Source organism: Ambystoma mexicanum, chromosome 3q, assembly GCF_040938575.1.
Source record: "Ambystoma mexicanum isolate Mex_15411 chromosome 3q, UKY_AmexF1_1, whole genome shotgun sequence".
NCBI lineage: Eukaryota > Metazoa > Chordata > Amphibia > Caudata > Ambystomatidae > Ambystoma > Ambystoma mexicanum.
Window position 1 is genome coordinate 449,700,293 of NC_090926.1, and position 21,492 is coordinate 449,721,784.

The window sequence follows — 21,492 nt, forward strand, 5'->3', positions numbered from 1 at the left end:
TGCAACTAAGTTGACTTGTCTATAATGCTGCAAGCGATCAAGCCAAAATTCAAAGCAGAATTTAGAAAATTGCTTACAAGCTTTCCTCATTAGACAAGCACTTTGCTTCCATTTTGTAACTTCAATTTCACTTCCCACCTTGTCAACCTATGACTCTTGTAAGGCACTCTGAGACCCTCAGGGAAGGGCCAGCACTGAACAAAAATTCCAATGAAATAAATACAATCTCTTCCATGGAAAAGAGTGGCCAAGAGTCCAATTTATCTGGATTTTACTCCTATCTGACTTCGAAAAGGCAATTATCTTCATGATGTACAAAATGGATAAGCGAGAGATCAAAAACGCCACTAGGGATTTCCGTGTGATCCGTCTCACTATTAAGATCGCTCTTGCTCTATCGTCATTCCATGGGAAGCACAAACTCTGATGAATATGGACACTCTGGAAGACTCCTCTTCTGAAGTCATTGCTATTTGTCACACCCGAGATTGAAGCAGTCACCCAGGGGGATGGTCAAGAGTGGGCAGGCTGCAAGGGGGAAAGGCAGCTCGGGAAGAAAGAAGTTCACTCGATCCTCTATTCAACAAAGTCTCAGGAGAACCTCAACATGCAGTGCTTTCTCTCCATTATGAAAGTGTCATCTTCCTGGGACACTTGCTTTGTTCTTTGCATGCCATGCTCTTCTGCAGTCCACAACATTAATCAATTTGGGAGGTTATGAACCATTGGACAGTTACATATATATATGCCTTATATTGCCCAGTTCTCCCAATGCTGGGGCTCATTAATATGCATTGATTGTCAAGCTTCTTTTTTCTTTGATGTACTCTGACTGGAATCTGTGGGGTGGAGGTGGCAACAGGCCTGTGGGTCGATCAAGTGCCTCTAGAGTTATGGTTTTAGCTGAGCACTAGGGTTTATGACTTGGGGAATGAAATCTTGTGGGGGTGCAGGGTTCGTTGTTTTTGGGGATAACATTGGTAAAACTAATTTGATAACATGGCTGAGGCATTTAAGTCTCAGAGTGGAGGGAGGTGTTTTATGGGGTATGGCAATCCTTTGGGTCTGGATGTTCCTGCTGCCCCTCTGGTCTAATGGCTTGCCTTCATATAGGTACCCTGATTGTTCTGGGTCTCAATTCTCCTACTAAAAGGAAAACCTGGAAACACCTGTCGAGTGTTAGGATAGCGATGACCCAGAAATCTGACCTTTGCCAACAGGATGAGGCTAAGCTATGCCATAGAAGGTTTACTAGAGAATATTTTGCCTTGGGGGTGAAGAAATGAGGAACAGTAATCCTACTTGTAGGGGAAACGCCTTTTGTCCACTAAGACACCTTGACTGATCCAGAAGGTAGATTGTTGTGAGTGAAAGAATATTTATTTGGGTGATTGGTGATCCCTGTCTTAATCTACTGCCCCAAATCCAAGCAAGACGAGTTGACTCTTGGATTCTTTTCTATTCTGATTAACTTTATAGAGGGGGAGGTCATTGTCGGTGGTGACTTTAACATGGTCTCTGATCTCTAGTTGACAAAACGTTACCCTCTTGTGCTGGGATTACTGCATTCCCCTGCTTTTTCTAGACTATTGCAACAACTTTGGATGATTACACATATAGCGATTTCTACACATGGAGAAAAGGACTTTAAAAATCTTTCTTTTATCCCACCAAGAGCTTTCCACAATAGATGTCCTCCTGATTTACACATCATGGGTCTCATGCACATCACGTGCTGAGATAGGTGACAGGGTGTTCTCCGCGTATTCCCCAGTTTTAGACATCATGCTCTCACCTCCAAAACCTCATAGAGGCTCTTTGACTTGAGACCAGCCCATCTGACCAGACATCTCCCAAGCTATCTCTAATTATTTTCAGGAGACAGGAGAACTTATGCCATGAGATAGATTGTGGCACGATCTGGGATGAGTTGATGGCAGTCATTGGCGATTTTCTCATTAGCAACACCTCAGTAATTATCAAACTTAGGGAATCACATAGGATCATATTGGAAAAAGAGGTCCAAGATAAGAAAGCTATCCATCAACAAAAGTGCTTTCTCAGATCTTAGTTTGTGCTACGTTCTTGCAAGGTGCACGCTGGAATCTCTCAGAGGCTGAATTTTGACAGCTCACTCTAATCTAACAAGGAAGTGCTGCAAACACCAGTCAATAACCTTCCATGAAGCCGCATACAGACTAGAGCACAGAAAATCTCCCATAGTATGTAATTTAAAGATGTCCCCTATACATGGTGCTTTAGGTGATATATGCCTCTTTTCATGGCTGCCAAAAAGGTTTCCTTCCTATTCTCCCCTTTGCTGGCAAGGCTGTGGTCAGATGGCCAATGGGCACACATGTGGTGGTCCTGCACTCAGGCTCCGTTTTATTGGCTTGAATTAAATATATCTGTGGCATTCAGATCCCTTTGAACACAATGATAGTGATTTTAATAGGGGACACTGAAGTGGGGGTTTACCCAGCATTCTGCCCCAATGCGCGTCTGCTCTCGCATCTCGTTATGTTAGCAAGGCAGACCTTGGCGCTCGCGTGGGAGAATCCGGAGGGCCCTATTCTCTCTGTGTGGGGGTTAAAATATGGGAGATTTCATCAGAGTAAAATAATAGCACTAGTGGCCAATACCTTCCCTAAATAGCTACACACCTGGCCCTCCTTTATCAGCTACTGCAAGGAGAACGTCCACTATCATTTCAAGGCAACTGGACTAATTCAACTGTAGGGGGCGGAAGAACGGGATGGCCTATATATTGATATGGGTGGGGCACTGACCGAACACGTATATTTATTAATCGCTATATCCCAATATTACTGTTTCCTAGTCATGTCTTCATTTGCTAGGCCTTGATCTTGATTGTGTGCCCGTCATGTTTCATTGTTTTGGACAAACTCTGTCTGTTGACTCTCAGAATGTGAATAAATAATGTTTGGTAATAATGATTGCCACATGCGTCAAATACTGCATGCCAGACTTGCCCATAATCATGGTGGGTGTTACTGTTACCACTCAACTCATTTTGAGTCCCTAGGGGTGATTTGTATCCTGTGCTGAGGGGAGATGGCCTAGTGGTTTGAGACAGACTGTCCTTTTTGGACTAGGTTTGGAAGGATGTGCTTAGGGGTGTGCCCTGCAGTGCTATAAAATGATAGAACATGGCAGCGGTTTAGAAGCGTTGGCTCAAGTATTTCCATAAGGCTGTTCCATGCCAATGCCGGCACTAGATCCACGCCAGCCACACACGTTTGTAGAAACTGAAATTTGGAATGCTCATCCTAGGGGAGCTCCACCCATTGAGGCAGAGGATTATATGTCTTTTTTATTTAATTATTTATTTAATATGATATAGCGCCCAAACCCGAAGGTATCACAGCGCTTGTACAAAGTAGGTGGTTGCAGACAAATACAAGGTAGTGCGCATAGTAAAATACATATTATGCATGTTTATTAAATTGCCAAGTTTTGAAGAGGGTTTTGACGACGAAGAAAGATGGTTCATTTTGGATGTGCTCAGGAAGGGTGTTCCACAAGGTGGGAGCGGTGACACAAAATCTTGTGCCCCCAGCTCCCTTGAGGTTTAATCTGGGCGTCTGAAGAGCAGGGCTGGAGGAGGAGTGGAGGGAGCGTGTCACTAGATTTGCTGAAATGCGTGTAAGGAAGTAAGAGGGTTTAAAGCTGCATCCTTGCCTATCCCGATAAGGACCTTTGCCCCGCAGAAGTGGCCCTATTGGGCCGGTCGTGCACACCCCTGTTTGCATGCCCATCTACCACCAAGGTGACCTGGTATACAGAGGATGTTGGTGCGTCAACGGGACCAACAACGTCCACCCCACCCCTTTCAAAGTCAGCTACATGTGGAAGGCAGCCCGAAGAGTACTTTGAAAAATAGCGATTCAGAAGTCCACCTGACAGAACACAGGTTCTGGGTTTCGACACTACCTCGAGTTGACACCCTTAACGTTGCTTTTCTGTATGAAAATGTTTTCCACCACCCTACTCACCAATTAGATCAGTCTTCAGGAACCTCCTAGCCCCATCATCGAGTTCCCCCAAGGCGTTCGAACCAAGGCATGTCTTTCCCAAGAGAAGGGAGGTCGATATGCCTTGAAAATGCACAGCATAGGTTTTCGCGATCAGGAAGGATGGTAGTCTGTCTCGGCTGAGTTTTGCTGAGAAAGTCTCAAGCAAGCTGCCTCTTAGAACTGTAACTGTGCTCTTTTTTCAGATAGAAGAGTTTGAATTCACGGAATTTGAGGACTTTGATGACGGCGCTGAGATTTTCGAGGATTCCGGGTTGGGCCTCAGTGCTTCTCGCTCCTTCCCGTCCCCGTGCTGTGTGCTCTATGGCTACCAGGTAAGGGCCGAGCTCCATGCAGAGAGGCGTGCATGTCCTGCTCGTTGCTGTGCATTGCTTTTGCTGCAGCGCTCCTCCTCTAACTGTTTGCAGCTCTCATGTTCGCTTCTCCTTCTTTCTCTCTTTAATTAGGCCCAGGAAATGACATTCCCCCAGCCTTCAATGAGTCCATAATTCTCCTGTTCCCCACTCTCCGTTTGCACTGTTGCTTGGCTTTTGTGGGCAGTCTCTCTTTTTCACCAATTTACAGAACGTGTGTATTCAAAACCCTTGCTTGTAGGAATCTCACGGGCCAGGTTTCCCTCTATTTCTGTGTTTCACAATCTTCTTGCACTGTTTGAAGATGAATTTTTACTGTTTCACAATCAATTGTCGACCCCAAATTCACAGATGTGTACACAGGTCTGTGCACATGGCGCCCACTGATCCTGCCACTGCTGCTGTCATGTATGGTCCAGGCGTGTGAATGCACCTCTGCATGATGGGCTCTACGCTGATGTATAATGCACATGCCCACAGATGCTCACTCCTTGCACCTCTTCACGTCTCGCCTTCTGGTACCATGCCGCAGCCCTGTCTCTCTATCCAGAGACACAGGGCTCCTGCCATTGCTCCTTTCAGCAGAAAGCATTGATGCCGCCCCAGGAGATATGACAATATGGCGCAACCCACTCCCGCCACGCTTTTCAAATGGACCAGCTGGGGCTTTTTTTTTAGAGCCAGTGCGTTGCACCCGGTTCTCCTCTGCTGGTGGTGGCCTTGGGCAGTTGCCTAGAATTGCTTTGGTGTAGCGCTGGCCCAGCCTTGCTGTGTGGCCATAACTCTATTGTTCATATGCAGCGTGTGTGCAGCTTTCTCTGCGCCCTCATCTTTGCTTTCTACATTGTTGCACCATTCTCACGTATGTCAAGCTCGCCCTTTCCTCTGTATGGACTCCCCCACCCCCGCCCGCCGTTCTTACTTTATTTATTTATTTATTTATTTATTTATTTAGTCATTTATATAGCGCACATAACCCAGAGGCATCTAGGCGCTTACCTTGTTCAAATGCTGAAGTGTATACACTGGCCAGGTGTGCACACCTGTCTCTTTCTAACATTGTTCCATGGCATTTGTGTTTGCAGTTATTATATCTGTATTTGTGATGCTGTTTTTATAACCCTCTCTGGGCACAATCTCTTAGATCCATGCATGGACTGATGTCGACAGACCCAGAAACCTGAGACAGAAATCCCCCCACCTAAGAGCAGCGCCGCCCCCTCCTCCTGTAACTATGCAGAGAAGAGGGGACATTCTCTCTGTGCCATCCTTTGTCTCTCCTTCTGTACTGTTTCAATGCCCTTGTGTTGCCAGGTCTTCAGATGTACTTGTGGTCATCTTTGGTGGCCCTTATGTATAATATGTAATCTTCTTACCCTGTATGCTCACCTTCACTTTCTTACATGTACGCAGTGCTGTTGCATGTATATATGCACGCTGCATTGCCAGCATGCAACTCTTCCTGCACAGTTGTATGACTAGATGCTTACATACGTTTCTTTTACACAGTTTCGCATCTGTGATGGGTACACCCCATTCCTTGAAATGCTTTCCTGTGAACACCTCATTTTTTGTTGTGGCTATTGTGTGGCGCTATAGCACAACGTTTATGCCCAAACTATTGCAGTAGAGTACAGCTAGGGAGAAATGGCATATGAACAGGGTTCAACTGTGTAGGTGTTGTTTGGCTACTGACCTACACATTGACTGGCCATGGTCATGCTAATCCCTATGACCATTCCCACGCACTTCCTGCCCCTCTTCACTCAAAACACATCCCCCTGGGATCTCTTTGAGCTAGCTCAATCAAGACTTACCATCAAACGTTGTGCTCAAAGTGATTGCCAGGTTTTTCTTTCCAAAAACTGTTCTGAGAGTTAATGACTTAATTGGAGCTGTTAATGAGCTACTGGTGTAATAAAAATGTCTTAACCAGGTCTGTCTTTAACCACTCAATTTAAAAGCACATTGCCTGTCCTTCACTGAAGTCCTGTTAAAAAGGATTGGTTTAGCCAACAGTTTTGGCTTGTATATAAGTATTAGGCATTTGCAGGGCACTGCATTTAGATGCCCATGTGCTGGCACAATTTTGCAGCTGCTACCATCAATGGCCAGTTAATGCCACTACGGCAGTGAATGGCAAATGCATTTCCCATGCCTACGCAAAAATGTTGGCATTGACAATGCTTGTTTTAATATGATTCAACAGTCCACATGGCTCAGTGTTCACATTATGGCATATGTGCACGTCACTAGACGCTTTTAGAGCATATCTCTTATATGTGTAGATGTACACATACAAGATATGACAGATTGCTCGTGGTTGGCATGGATTGGCCCCAGGATGGTACAATCAACTATATCACGGCAAGCTCCTGACAAGTCATAGCTGTCTATGCATCAATCTGTGCATCAAACATGCCGCTTTCACCCATGTAGAGGAAAAGATGGTGGTTTATTACCACGCTACCGTGTGTGTGGAGTTGAATATTTAAATGGATCTACATATTGTTGCATCCTAAAACTCATTTTGATGGGCGCCTCTTGACATTATGCCTTTTTCACACTTGACACCATGTGCATTCATGCTCATGCCTATATGCTGGGTGGCACATGCCCACGCCATCTTGCCACCACCCGCTCGGGATGCACCGTTTGAAGCGCTGTGTGTTGATGTGCACCTGGTGTCTTGGTTGCAGGCAGGCCTCGCAGACGAGCTGTCCATCACTCAGGGGGAGCAGCTGGAGGTGATCGAGGATGGCGATGTCGAGGAGTGGGTCAAGGTGAGTCCCCCCCTCCCCATGTAGGCAAATGGTCATAAAAGGCACCAATTACTTCCAATGTCATCTCTTGCAAGAGATGAAAATGGGCAATTAATCATCAGAAGTTATTAAGTGCCAGGCTATTATGCAAGTCTATGCAAAAAGGACGAGCATACTCGTCCTTGGCACTTAAGGGGTTAAGTTGGTAATGTGGTTACTTTCGAAGGATCAAAGAATTGGAGATTACTCCTAATTAATTTGTATAGTATTTCCTCTAATAGCCATCAAGGAAAGCGTAATTTTGATACACAAACATAATGTTTTTCTCATTTTAGTGTTCACTACATGTCAAAAGTAATCTGCATTTTCACATCTATTATTTTGGTAAATCAGTAATTAGTAACTGACTACATTTGTGGTTCTGTCTACGTGCACGCACGGGTGGGAGAGCTGAATGTGGTCCTGCAACACAGCAACACTGTGTCTCTTTCTTCTCCCTCTTTGTGCTGCAGGCACGGAACCAGAGTGGGCAGGTTGGCTATGTCCCAGAGAAATACCTCGCCTTCCTGAATGTCCACGCTAGTAACCGGAATTCTGCGGATGGAACTAGTGCACCCCAATTTACTGCCGCGTCCCTTGCCAGCGCAGCAGCAGAATGGGCCCTAGAACCTGGAGGTGAGGAGCTGGGTGCAGGCCACGTGGGTCACGCTTGTTCGGACTCTTAATGAGTGTTTTGTGAAAAGCATGGGCTGCATACTGAATTCATCTGGGCATATGGGTTAAGTCTACGTTTATTTCCAATATGTTTAGAGCTCGAGCTTATAGCTCAAGGCGCGAGCACATTTCAGCTACCAGAAGTAGTGTGCATTGACTACCGATTTGTGAGCGCATTATCTTCAAAACACTAGCCATTACCCACAAATGCCTGTCGAACTCTGCCCCCAGATACCTCTTGCGAAAGCTCATAAAAGCGCAGTTGGCAAGACCAGCCTGCACCTCCCATACTCACCCTAAGATTCAGACTAAATGCATCGGGGGGGGGGGGGGGGGGGGAGGGGGGGCGGATGAGGGGAGGGGGTTTGAGTTTCCCAGTCATTGCCACCAGGAACTGGAAAGCTCTACCACTCTTCCACAGGATGCAACCGTTGTGGCAGTCATAGCATAAAGACCCTGGTTTTATAGTGTTCACTGTTTCACATGCTGCTTAACTCATCATGTAGCTAGTAGCGCTTTGATTCCTCCAAGTTTAGAGCACTTTATAAATGCAAAAATAAAGAAATAAATAAAGCTCTGTCACCGAAAGGGTAGCACAGAGCACACCAGAGAAGTGAACTTAGGTTCCCAGCTTTCTGTTCAGTAATGAGTTTGGATCAGGGACTGTGGCATTTTGGGGATCACGGGGACCAACACAAGAGGACGTTTGTAAAAAAAAAAAAAGTACAGCCAGAAGGAAGCAGAGAAAGGCCATTCAGTGAACACATCGGCTATCGTGAACCACTGCCCTAAGTCCAAACCTTACTCCAACAAAATTGATCCTGAGCGTCCACACAGGGTAGGGTTCAGTCACTCACAGTAACGGGGAGGTTTGAGTGCCCCAGCGCACTTCTCTGCCTGCGCTGATGTCCATCCCCTTGTCGAGGTCTTTGTCTGCATCATGTGATTTGACCTTGGGTTTTGGCTGTGGTCTTTGTGAGTGTCCTTGCAATGGAGCACACTCTCCATGCATCTCCTCCTGAAGCTTGCCTGGGTTAGAGCTGTCGCATATCCCCCCTCCTTGCCTGGTGGATCTGTAATCTGCTCCTGGTAGGTATTCCCTGTACTGGGTACTTGCGTGTAGTATTTTAAAACCCACTACCTGTGTCCTAGCATCAGCAGTGCAAGTTTCTTTATCTACAGTAGTAATCTAAAAGGTTACACCACAATGTCGTCAATACCCGCATCAGGTGGATATCTTGGTTCTCAGCCTGGCCTCTGGGCACTGTTTTATGGTGCGTTTCTAAGACACCCTTATTCTTGCTCTGTCTCAGTATGTGGCCCAATTTGCTTGGTCGCCTTGATTACAGCTGCCTCCAACTGTATAGCCTATTCTACGAGCCAATGCAGGCTCTCATCGTCTCCTCCCTTTCTCATTGCTCTCTTTGAAGAGCAAACCTCCATTGGAACAGCCTTTCATATTAGCTCATTGCACAGAGATTCTGTTTCCTTTTAGGCAGGCATGTATTGAGCCTCCTGATTCATGGGTGTGCTTTCCCGTAGTGACTATAGCTCTGCGTTGGCCACTGTTAGTTGCCTCTTTAACACCCGGGAACAGAAGAAGAGGATCATCTGATATATGAAATCAACCTGATCCCTTCACCCCCCACCCAATAAAAGGCCTGGAAGCCATTTTGTAATCAGTTGATGCCGCCATGGCAGCACTTCGTTCATACAAGGCTGTCCTAGGAGTGAACACGCCTTTCCTGCTTTCCAGGGGCGTTCTGGAGTTACTCACGAGCACTCCAAGTGTGTGATTTGCGAGGCTTAGACTTTTGCTGCGAGCTCCATTCGGCAATCCTTTTTGGGACTTGCAGAGCTGGCGTTTGCATGTTTCAGGCTGCTGATCCCGGAACAGTATTGACAGGGGGACTTTTTTGCCACCATCAATGTTCACGTACTTCTGCTGTGGCCTTTGTCCCGGGATGCATTACCCCTCCCTGGTTTTGAGTTTTACTGGGCATTAGGAATGAGCAGTGTCCAGCCGTAGGCCACCCACGCGCCTCTTTGGCCCACATGAATATTGCTAACGTTTTTAGTGCCCTCGGATTCATTTTAGGGATGAGAGGGGATCCACCATGTTCCACCTCCACGGAGTGAGTGGTGTCAACCCTTAGAGTACCTGGGACCTCTGGTGGCCAGTTCTTCTCAACTTGTGACAAATTGGTGGTCTAATGAAAGCACATCACATCTGTCTTTAAAATGTTTGTAAGCACTCCCAACTTTGGCCTATTATGGAGCAGAGGCAATGGGAGGTGGAGCCTTTTGCCCACGTTCCCACTCTTTTGGTCAAGTGAGGTAACAAGGATTGGACTCATTCAGTAGACCATATTTAATATCACCAGTTTGTGCTCTTATATAGCACCTTATGCTGGATTCCTCCACTTTCTAGAACTGTCATTATTATCCTTTTTATCGCACTTCATTTATCAGACCTCTGATGGATAAATAGTCGATCCTGCCGTAGGATTTGAACTTGCAACGTGCGTATCAGAGACCAGTGGTTCACTCATGAGCTATCCACTCGAGCATTCTTTGCCTGTTAAAAGGGATCAGGTGAAAAACACTGGGATTTGGTGTTGGGCGCCATCATGGTTGTTTTCACGATGTGGACAGCTGGGCCCAATGGGTCCATGTTTTGTAATGCACAAGAGGAATGCAGGGCAAATCGGGGCACACTGCAGAAGGACACAGGAGAGTGGGCGTGTGAGCAGGCGGATGGGGAGGGAACTCCCCAAAACAGGACATTAACGTGAAAAGTTAGAGTGTCACTGCGCTTTGTCAATAGCTGATTTCCACTATAGTTAAAGACTTGTCTTTCAGCAGTTTATAAAGAAACAATAATTGAAGGTTGGCTCGTTCGTTTCAAGGTCTGGGTTGAGACCCTTTAATCTGGACAGGCCTGGTTGCAAATGAGAGTTTACAGGAATCTACCTAATTTAACAAGGTTCGATTGCAGTCTCGGTTCAGTGGGTATGAAAATCTACCATTCACAACCAGCCACTGACCGTCTCCCATATTTTGCCCGTCTGTAGTATTCTGGAGATGGTTGTTCTCTGTATTGCATCTGAGTGGTCGGGAGAATGTGTTGGGTGAGGCAGCTTAAGATGTGCTTGAATCCTATGTTACGGGATGCTTTGCTGAGGATTGTACTGATGACCCCTGCAGTGTCTGGGTAGGTGATCATGGTGGGCAGGTTCTGCCCCCGTGATCCGTGGTGGCATGGGGAGGACTCCCTGGTCACCTCCTATGACACCTGATACAGTTAGCAGGAGCCACACACAATGTCCAAAACGCCACTATCAGCAGGTGTAATAATGGCGGTCCTGCGGGGCCTATACAGACTTGGTCTCCCCGACAGGCCACAAACCATCTCGGTAATCTTGACCCTTGTTAACAAGAGAATCGCTGCTCAGAGCAGCGCCCATTCCGCGAAGCAGGCACAGAAATCTGGCACTACTGGGCATCCACACCCAGCAAGAAAAATCCAATATAGCAGGCCGGCTGCTGTGGAGATATTGTTTCTTTTGCAAACATGACTGTATCTTTGCTGTAGACTTTTGGCCTAGTGAGTGTAGGCAGTGTCGGGTCACAGAATTACCCAATCAGAAAACGGGGACGTCATTTAAAAACACTTACCATCATCTCCCTCATCATGTCCAGAATAGACTACGCCAACAACCTATAACTCAGAATGCAGGAATTCCGCCTGAAGAAGCGGCAATGTATACATAATGCAGAAGCCCGACACCTCCTTAAACAATTTTATTTATTTTATTTTATTCATAATATGCTGAAACATCGCTCTCAGACATAGAAGGGACGAATCAAACATATATCACGAAGGGACCACATCACTCCAGCGCTAAAGATGCTACACTGGCTGCCAATCAAACAACGAATCACGTTCAAAACAATGTGCATAACGCACAGAGCAATCCATGGCCAAGGAGTAGAATTCCCACAGAAGAAAATCCCCACTCACCAACTGACAAGAACACGCAACGCATCCGCCTGGAAACAAAACCATACACAACAAAAAAACTTGCTGGATCTTCATTCTCCCACCTGGCAGCAAAAAAGTGCAACTTCCTCCCGAAAGAAATTCGCAACATGAAAGATCACTTAACATTCAGAAAACTACTTAAAATCTTGCTCTTCTATTCAGAACCAGACGGAAACTAATGAGAAACACTGGCACATCTCAAATATAGAACGTGGCAAAACAAAGTATACAGAAGAAGGACATCCAGGGTGGGAGGGAGGGAGTCCAGGGTACACCAACTCCCATGTAGAACCCTACCTGAGGCATCTGTGATGAGACGGGAGCGTGGCAGACTACACCACGAACAAAGGGAAATAACGCCAAAGAGGGATGATGACCTAACTAGCGCCCTCTCGAGCCCAGGAGTCCCCCTAATCTCAGAGGGAAGGGATCCTGCTCTTGGAGCCCAGGGAGGTGATAGACCTAACTAGGCCTAAAGTCAGGCCTCATGAATGGAGTGCCTGAAAGGTAGCAGCACCACCCCAGCCCCCCAATAATTGTCATGCTCTGTGGCTAGTCGGGAGGATGCAGACTCTTGGATGACATTCTTCAAGTATGTTTTATTTTTTTAATTATTATTTTTAGAGGAAAATAATCAGTCGCATGAAATCACTGAAGAAAAATACCACTCTTGTCTCATTCATCCCCCTCTCCTGGTAGGCAACGAAAACCACCTGACCACATGGAAAACAGCCCTTGTGTGCGATACAAAAGAAAAACGTACAGAAAGCAGAACAAATAGACCCCTCAGGCGATACACCACATTACTATGAACTCTGTCCGAGGGTGGCAGGCTGAATTCCACCCCTTCAATAACACTTCCTCTGGTCCATCACCCCATCCCCGAAACCACAGACCTCATAGGGACATAAACCTGTTGCAAAACCCATTCAACCTCCATTTCTGCACTATTCCCATGGCGGGTTGCAGTGATATATTCCATTACATAGATATATTCTTGGCCTCATTGACCCATTCGATTTTCCCTGGTAACAACCTTGTCCATTGCGTGGTAGCCCTAGCTGCTTACAGAAATGGTGCACAGTGGGACAAACTCTTGTATTCCCCCCCCCCAACTTAAAACAGCACACGTTTTTCATACCCTCGCCCCCCCATGCGAAGCAGGCTTTAGCTCTTCAGCTTGCCAGGTACCGTTTGTGGATCTGCGACCCAGTACATTTGCTTAGATTTGTATCTTTGCCTCTCTTGGGTATTTTCTCATGCCTTTTTATTCTCAAGCATGGGGTCTGGCATGGATTCACATGCTCATGGATTCACATGCTCATGAATATTCCCCGTCAGGCTGGGAATCCTCGGTAAAGGGGGGGGATCGGTTTAGTTTCTGAGCTGTCTTTCTCCTACTGGCCGATCGCTGTTCTCTGGGGTCATACTGCTTCTGCTTTCTCTCCCCTCTCCCCTGCTAAATTCTTGAGTGAAACTGCACTGAATCAGCAACTGGGCCACTCTCACCAATCTCGGTCCTTGGCCCAGCCATTCTCCACTTGCAGTGCCTCCCTGGCAACCCCTGCACTGCGGGACTGTCTCTGTATCCCTACAGCCCCCCTTCCCAGCAGTTGTCTGCACTTACCTTGCACTTGCCACCAGCTGGCCCTAGTATTTATTTGTTGTTCTACTTACCCTGTACTGCACTCCCCCCGCCCCCTTCCCCCTTGCACTTTTCCCTTTCCCTCCACCCATGCACTTGCGCGATCTGAATGACACCTGGCTTAGTAGGATCGCTGTCTGTCTTCCCCTTGTTCCCCCCCTCCTTGCCTCGTCGCGCCTTGAAACACTTGTGTATAGGTGCATTACAAATGCCATATCATATCATATATCCTAGCAGGCGCTGCACAGGACAACCTAAAAGCTGACCCCATAGATTATACTTTGGGGGGAAGACATCATCACTAACTAGCCCCACAGTCCAGTCGACAGTCCTGCAGACAAACCACAACTCTGCACAGAACTTGGTAAATGACCCATCGCGGAACGCCTTAATACGCAACACACACAGGGATGCCTAACATAGCTGACCGAGGCAATGAGGTGGATGAAGCGACCCACTAATCCAACTACTAATATCTCAATTCTCTACATACACCTCTTAAATGCTAAACAAATACAACCACTTCTACTGCACAGCCATCCGCACGCACTTCCCTACACTGCAACAACAAATCAAATCACACATAGCCTCGCACAACAGCACATGACAGGCTACCAACAGAAATTGCATCTATGCTCAGCGAACGGTACTAACTGAACTGAAGCTGTCAACATCAAATCACAACTCTCTTCTCTCTCAGCCTTTTCCCGCTATGCCCTAAATAACTCACCATACTGTCTTGCTTTCCGAATCTGCCAGAGCGCCAGGGGACCATCCGGTGGAGATAGTGCACAGTATTAATGTCCTTAACATAACATAACATAAACAGGACATCCAGAATGTGGCTGTGAATAAATGTAGCTTTCAATTGTTATCGAAACAACACCCTTCCATTGTGTGAAAAGAAGCTTGGGCCTTGGCATCAGTGGCAGAGCCAGGGTGGGATGCAGGGGGAATGGCCACCCCACCCCGCATTCCCCTTGGTGCCTGCGGCACCCCCAGCTTCCTGCTGGCTCCCTATTATCCATCCCTCCTAGCACCAAAAGCTGCCTCTGCTACTGCTTGGCATCTACCCCTGTGTTGAGGTCTGCCATTAGCAAGATGCTTCTTGCCTCATTAGCTTGTGCAGCCATTAAATCTCTCTTTCCTGGAAGAACGTTTGATTTGTGGCCTGGAGGCCAGTTTATATTAATGATCAAAGTGTAGCGGTTCATGTTGGGATGGATTCTGATCACCAGATTTTCGAAAAATAAGAACCTACTGCAGTATATGGCATGGCAAATGAGGTTGTTGGGATAGATAATGGAATGTCTGCAGCCTCCCTTGATCATGTCTTGTGAAAAGTCTACAAACAAAGTATGAATAAAGTGCATCCTTTTGTTTTTGTAGTTTGAGAAAAAATCGGAAGTGTGTGGTCTTTAGACCTGATTTTGGGCACATTTAGAAGTGTATGAAAAGGTGATTTGGAGTTCCTTGATTTTTGCTGGAGTGAGAGGGTGGGTATATTTTTAAGCAGCCCTCTGTGTGGCCTTCTTTGGTAGTATTATGAGGCATTCTTAAAAATGATGCGTCCTCCTAGTGTAGAGTCCTTTAAGTTACGTTGTAAATATTTCATATTGCACCAATGTATGGTGACAAAACCTTAGGGAGTGAAACCAATTAGAACAGTGCAATTCAGGGGGCATTACAGTCATTACAGCCTTTGAGAAAGTCTTCTTAAGCGATCATGTTTATAAACTGGGTAGTGCAACATGCTATGGGAATTCAGGGATTCAAAGAAAAAGCTGTAATGAGCAAAAAAATAGATGTTACATTGAGAGAGATGACGATGCACCAGAGACAGCCCATGGATGCCCCTAGTGTCAAGATTAAGCGAGATGCAGACTAGAAATGCCACCAGGAGAAATGGAAGAAATGAAAACCGTTCAATCTGGAGGAGAGGGGTCACAGTGGAACTTTTATAGGAATAGTCAAAGGAAGACAGTAGCACAAGTGGCCATGTGCCCGTGCAAGGGTGCTACAATAAGTGGCCAGAAAGGAAGCCTTTGGCAGAGAAGAGGTGGCTCAGGAGCAAGATAAAATTTCACAGATTAGTGAATAAAAAAAATTTAAAAAAAATGGCACAGACTAATCTTAGTATAAGAGCAAAGAGCAAGCTGGAATCCAAGGCGAGTGGACGATATTACAAGAAGCTTCTAAACTGGCAGACTGCATCCGCCTAGCAGTCGTTATTGGTAATCGGGGCTCAAGTCGAGGGTACACGTGGGTGGATGGAGTCATCCCACTTTTATTAGGAGTCCCCCCACTTTTTTCAGAGGGCACCTTGATATGCACATTTTTGGTGACACCACATTCAATTGGTGTGTTAATGATTCCCCCCACTGCTGTTTCTAGGACTTGACCACTGTTGCTAATCAATTTCAGGTCCCTTTCTGTCATTACTGTTGTATGTTTTATGTGTTGGTTAGCTTAATTAACAGTGATTTTCACATTAGTGTGTTATAGTGAAGTTGGTATTGTAGCAATGAATGGACATCGGCACGCCCATCGCACCTCGATCTTTGTGTATTACCCAAATTGATCACAAACATTTGAATGAACGGTAGGTTTGGCCGCATTTAGTCACTACCATTAGTGCAAATTTGTGCGTTCAATTTGGGCCAGAAAATACCGAACATGAAGATCGGGGTTCTGGGGGTGTCCCGCACTTCCCATGTTCGGTATCTTTGGCCTCGGGGGATATGGGTGTGTCCCCCACATCCTTAACATTGGCAGCCGTGGACAAAAATCGCTTGGGCCCCTGTTAATGAATGGTCAAAACGGGGGGCCGAGCAGTTACACTGCAGGCAGTCCACCCATGAATAAAACGTTCGCGGACAGACAGCCCAGATCCGATCTTTGTACTCTTTTGATGTTTCTTGTATTCCTTTTCCCATGTTTCTGATCATTTTTTATGAATCTAGCGTTGTTGTGGTCAGAAGGTCCCCACACCTTTGTACCTTACACTGAGTGAATCAGAAAGTGATGAATGCAATTGCTTCAGCCAACACTTTCTAACCAGTGGGAGTTTGTGGGTAGCCTTCCATTCCATCGGGGATTCTATGCTTGTTTGCACCTATAGAGAAAAGGACCGATCATATGCAAATCCCTTTGGACTCTTCCCTCAAAGAGACCAATCCAGTCCAAAGGGCTAGGCGCTGTGCCTTCTGTGCAAGATCACAGGGAAATACATGCATCGTTCTGCGTTGTTGGTCCGCTTCAAATACGTATATTTGAAGACATTTTTAAGGCAATTTAGATGTGCTAGTCCTCTGAAATTAGGCATAATTGTCGTCAAATTAGGCTGCATTTATGTTGCAGAGCGACATGGGTAGAAGTCATAATAAGGCCATTGTATATCATTGCAAGAAGAGTTTCGCAGAATGTATCTTACCTTCTAAGGAAGGAGTGAAATGGAATAGAGGAACAAACATATGTATAAAAAGATGTCTGGAGGGAGAGCAGTAATGCTTGCAGCTCTAAATTAAGCTTTATTCTAAATACAGACTAAAAGAAGTAGCCCACGTGTTAAGGCTGGAGTCCATGTATACTTGAGTCACAGTGTGTTGCCTTTTAATTGTCATAATAAAGGAACAGTACAATTGATGGGGAAAAACAGTATATGCAACGTGGCCGGGAGATGTGGAGAAATAGAGACACGAGGAGACACCTTTGATGACATTCACAAGCAATCATAATTGGGGAGCGTGATCAGTGGGATCCCAGTAGAGCATGGCAAGCTCTAAAAAATGCAAACCCTATTAATTGAATATTGTAGTACCTTTAACGACTGTGTGTAACAAGAACTCCCTACATTTGTAGAAAGAGGTAATGATAACGTAATTAAGAGAACTGTATGTGACCATCTCTAAATCCAAACAAAACGTTTGAAATGAACTTAGCACAACATGGTAAAATAAGTTGTCATTACTCCTCAGCAGTGGCGTACCATCTTGGGATATATATATATATATATATATTTAGTCAACCCTGTACGCAAGTGCAGGGAAAGCGGAAGGCACTCCAGGAAGCGGTTCTGCTGGTAACAATTACGGCAAAACACTGAGGCAGCAATCCATTAAGTTTCAGTCAAAAAATTATACTTTATTTGGACATATGGCCAGGACAGAAAAAGAAAACACACAATAAACGACACGTTTCGCGGCAACTGGCTGCTTGCTCATGTTCAGGGCAATGAACACTAAGGAAGGACAATTTATCCACATTGAAACTCTATGATTACAGTGTAGAAAGTCGCGCTCATTCTCCATTCGTTCGTTTTACGTATCCACCATTTTACATTGGATTCAAAAGTTAAAAACATGCACATATTTTAATAGACATAAGTGGAACATGTGTTCAAAATGACCATTTCTAAAACATAAATGGAAACATATTCAAGTCACATCAATATTAAATCTTTTGATTTTTAAATTTTATCGTGGTTGAATCAATGCAGTTATTTTACCAATTTGATAAAAACGGGAAAGGATTATGGTGCATAGTGCATACAAACTCTCCGTTTTTAAGACACAAGTATGTTTAAATTACAAGTTCTAATGCAGTAGTACCTTTTTGGAATTGCTGTGCAAAATATGCTCTGTACAGCTTAATGCTGTTAAAGTGCTATGTGCTAGCAGCCTCCACGGAGTATAACACCGGATGATAAAGTGCTTAGTGCATCTAATGACCTTCATTAAAATTCTCCATTTCAATATGGATTAAAGTGCTTAGTGCATAAAAGGCTTCCTTTTGGTACATTAAAAATTACATGTGTCATGATTTGCTGCATCTATACAAAGTTCTAATTTACCCTTCTGGAAAGAGAAATGCGCGTATAAGTGGTAAAGTTCCTGTGTCCATACATATTTAAGCAAAAAATGAAATGCTAGCCCTGCCAAAAAGAGAAAAAGTAATGTGAAAATAAATGTTAAAATACTGTAAAAATAAAGGGCGTCCAGGCCTCATTGGAAATTAATTATACATAAAATTCTCAAATGATATAAAAAATTATCTGTTAGATCTACGCACCCTTAAACTAGTGAAAAGCATGGTTACCAGATAGGCAGCAAGCAAATTAATATATTCTGCATTTACGATATCATGAGGCTATTATTTAGATTAGACATTACATTAGTATTAAAACCATACACTATTTGAGGAGGTAAGGACTAGATCAACCGTGTTGGAGTTAGGGGTTTGTTTAAATCTTATCATGCATCAAACTAGTTTCAAATGTCATTTCATCAATCAGGTGCCAAGGAATGTATATAATTCTTCATCCAGATTCTGGCCATGTGGCTACTTTGCCTCCTAATCTAGAATGTATCGAGTTTCTGTTTGTCTCAAAAGGAGTTCCCGATTTCCACCCCTTACAGGATTGGTGATGGCATGTATTCCAAAGTATCCAAAGCCTTACAATTTCCCTCCGTGTTTCTCTTGAAAGTGTAAAGCAATAGGGTATGTCGGATCGATATTTTTAATTGCTCTTATATGTTGTAAAATACGCAATTTTAGCTTACAGATCGTACTTCCGACATACCATTGGTTACACGGGCAAGTAAGGACATATACAACAAACTCTGTGTCGCATGTAATTCTAGATTTTATGCTCACATTATTTTTCAATATTGGATGTTGATAGTTCTTAATGTTTTTAGCAAACTTGCATGCCTTACACTTTGTACATTTATAGAAACCTTCAGGATTTGCTCCCAGCCAACTCGGGAACACTGTTGTACTTTTGGGACTCATATAACTTGAGACTAGGCTGTCTTTCAAAGAGGTAGATCGTCTATAAGTAATGTTGATGTTAGCCCCTAAAGTGCGCCCCAAATGCTCATCTTGCTTGAGTACATGCCAATGTTTTTGCATTATATGTCGGATGTACTTTGAGGCTTTACTAAATGTCAAGATGAGTCGCATTTCCGTCTCTTCTGTATCTTTTGCAGTTTGTACCTTAGGCATCAACAATGTTGAACGATCTTTCTGTCGTGCCTTAAAATAGGCCCGGTCCAACACTTTTTTCGGATAACCTCTTTGTTGGAACCTCTGTGCCATAAACTTACTTTCCTTGTCAAAAGTTTCCAATTGTGAGCAGTTGCGTCTAATTCGGATAAATTCACCATAAGGGATGCTCCATTTTAACGATGTTGGATGGTTACTTTTGGCATGGAGGGGTGTGTTTGAACCTGTGGGTTTGCGATACAATTCTGTAACCAAACTGTCTTGGGCCACAGTTAGTTATATCTAAAAAGACAATATTGGTCTTGCTGTGACACTCAGTAAACTGTAAGTTGTATTCGTTTGAGTTTAGTGATTTAACAAAGTCCACCCATTCTTCTGTGGGTCCATCCCAAATAACAAATACATCGTCTATATAACGAAGCCATAGGACAATTTTGTCCGTGAAGTCGTTATTAGAAGGGACCCATACTACAAATTTCTCCCACCAGCCCATCGTTAAATTTGCATATGAAGGAGCAAACGTTGTTCCCATGGCCGTGCCTTGCAACTGGGTGTAAAACTTGTCAAATAGGAAACTGTTGTTTGTTAGGCAGAGGTTGATCATTTCCAAAATCATTTTACCATGCTCAAGATAGTTCAAGGATCTTGTCATTAAGAAGTACTCACAAGACCGTAGTCCATCTTTATGATTAATGGAAGTGTACAGGGAGACTACATCTAATGTGGCTAGTAGGTAGGTCTTTTCCCATGGTATACCGTCAATTTTATTAAGGAAATCCTTCGTGTCTTGTAAGTATGACGGTAGGCTAGTGACAAATTTAATCAATGTTTCATCTACCAGTTTAGACACATTTTCCAATAGTGCCCCAATTTTATATTTATATATATATACTCGGTGAAAAGAGTTAAGGTGATCAGAATCAATGCAACAAACCCCTGAAATTCAGCACTCGCATTTCACACAAGTCCACCTTATCTATGCACCCCTTGTTGCGCAGCGTATGACCACAATGATGACATCTCTGATGACATCACTGGTGACATGACTAAATATATCACATATCCTTGTTGAAGTGTTTTTTGCCTAATTTGAGGGGTTTCGTTATTCTATAGTTTCTTCAGGCCCACTCACTACCCATGGCCTTCGGCGGTGGCCATTGTACATGTTGCACCAATACGTTTCTTTGGAGCCCACTACACATGGCCTCTGGCCATGGCCTCTGTGAATCTTGGACCAAGAGGGTTCTTTGGTGCCCACTAGCCATGACCTCCGGCACAAAACCCCATTACACCCTGCCTAGTAGATGTGATCCCTGTAATTGTCAAATTTCTTTCTTTTTTTCACTCTCGCAATTCCTGTGGGAATCCCCCGATATTCCCCAGACAGTGACAACAAACTGCATAGATAGCAGCAATGAACTACCCATGCCCATGGAATTCCCCAGTATTCCCCCAATAACGCTCACCAATCAAAAACTCTTCCCTGTCCTCACAGGCACTCGCCTCTTTCCATGGTCCCCCCGCCCCTCACTTCCCTCATTTGCTTTTTCCCTCCCTGGCCCTCTCCCATTAACCCATATCACTGTTTAGTTTGTGTGAAGCATTTGCTTCTCCAAGGGCATCTTCCGTTATAGCCACTTGAATCTTGTGAGATACCCCCCGGTATTTCCCCAATAATCCCAAAACGTCCAAACTGTAACTGGCTCCTGTGAGAAACCTGAAGGTGTCTCACTTACTAGTCCCCAGGGATCTGTTGTCCAGGTGGCCAGGACACAGCCATCGCTATTGGATCCAGTTCCTGGGGGTGGACCAGTGGGGGGAGTATCACCTGGATGAGGGGTCCTTGGGAAATGGAAGTGCGACACTGAAGGGTGACATGTGGTATCCCCTTCCTTATGTCACCTTTTCACCA

At 44.9% G+C, this 21,492-nt stretch overlaps 1 protein-coding gene across 1 annotated transcript in view; it reads left to right on the plus strand.

The window, feature by feature from the left end:
- FCHSD1 (FCH and double SH3 domains 1) overlaps positions 1-21,492 on the plus strand; it is a 582,795-nt gene that overhangs the window by 514,574 nt on the left and 46,729 nt on the right. Inside the window, exons 14-16 of the mRNA XM_069654127.1 lie at positions 4,241-4,369; positions 7,108-7,191; positions 7,683-7,845. Of these exons, the coding sequence (XP_069510228.1) occupies positions 4,241-4,369; positions 7,108-7,191; positions 7,683-7,845 (376 nt within the window). The remainder of the gene's footprint in view (positions 1-4,240; positions 4,370-7,107; positions 7,192-7,682; positions 7,846-21,492) is intronic.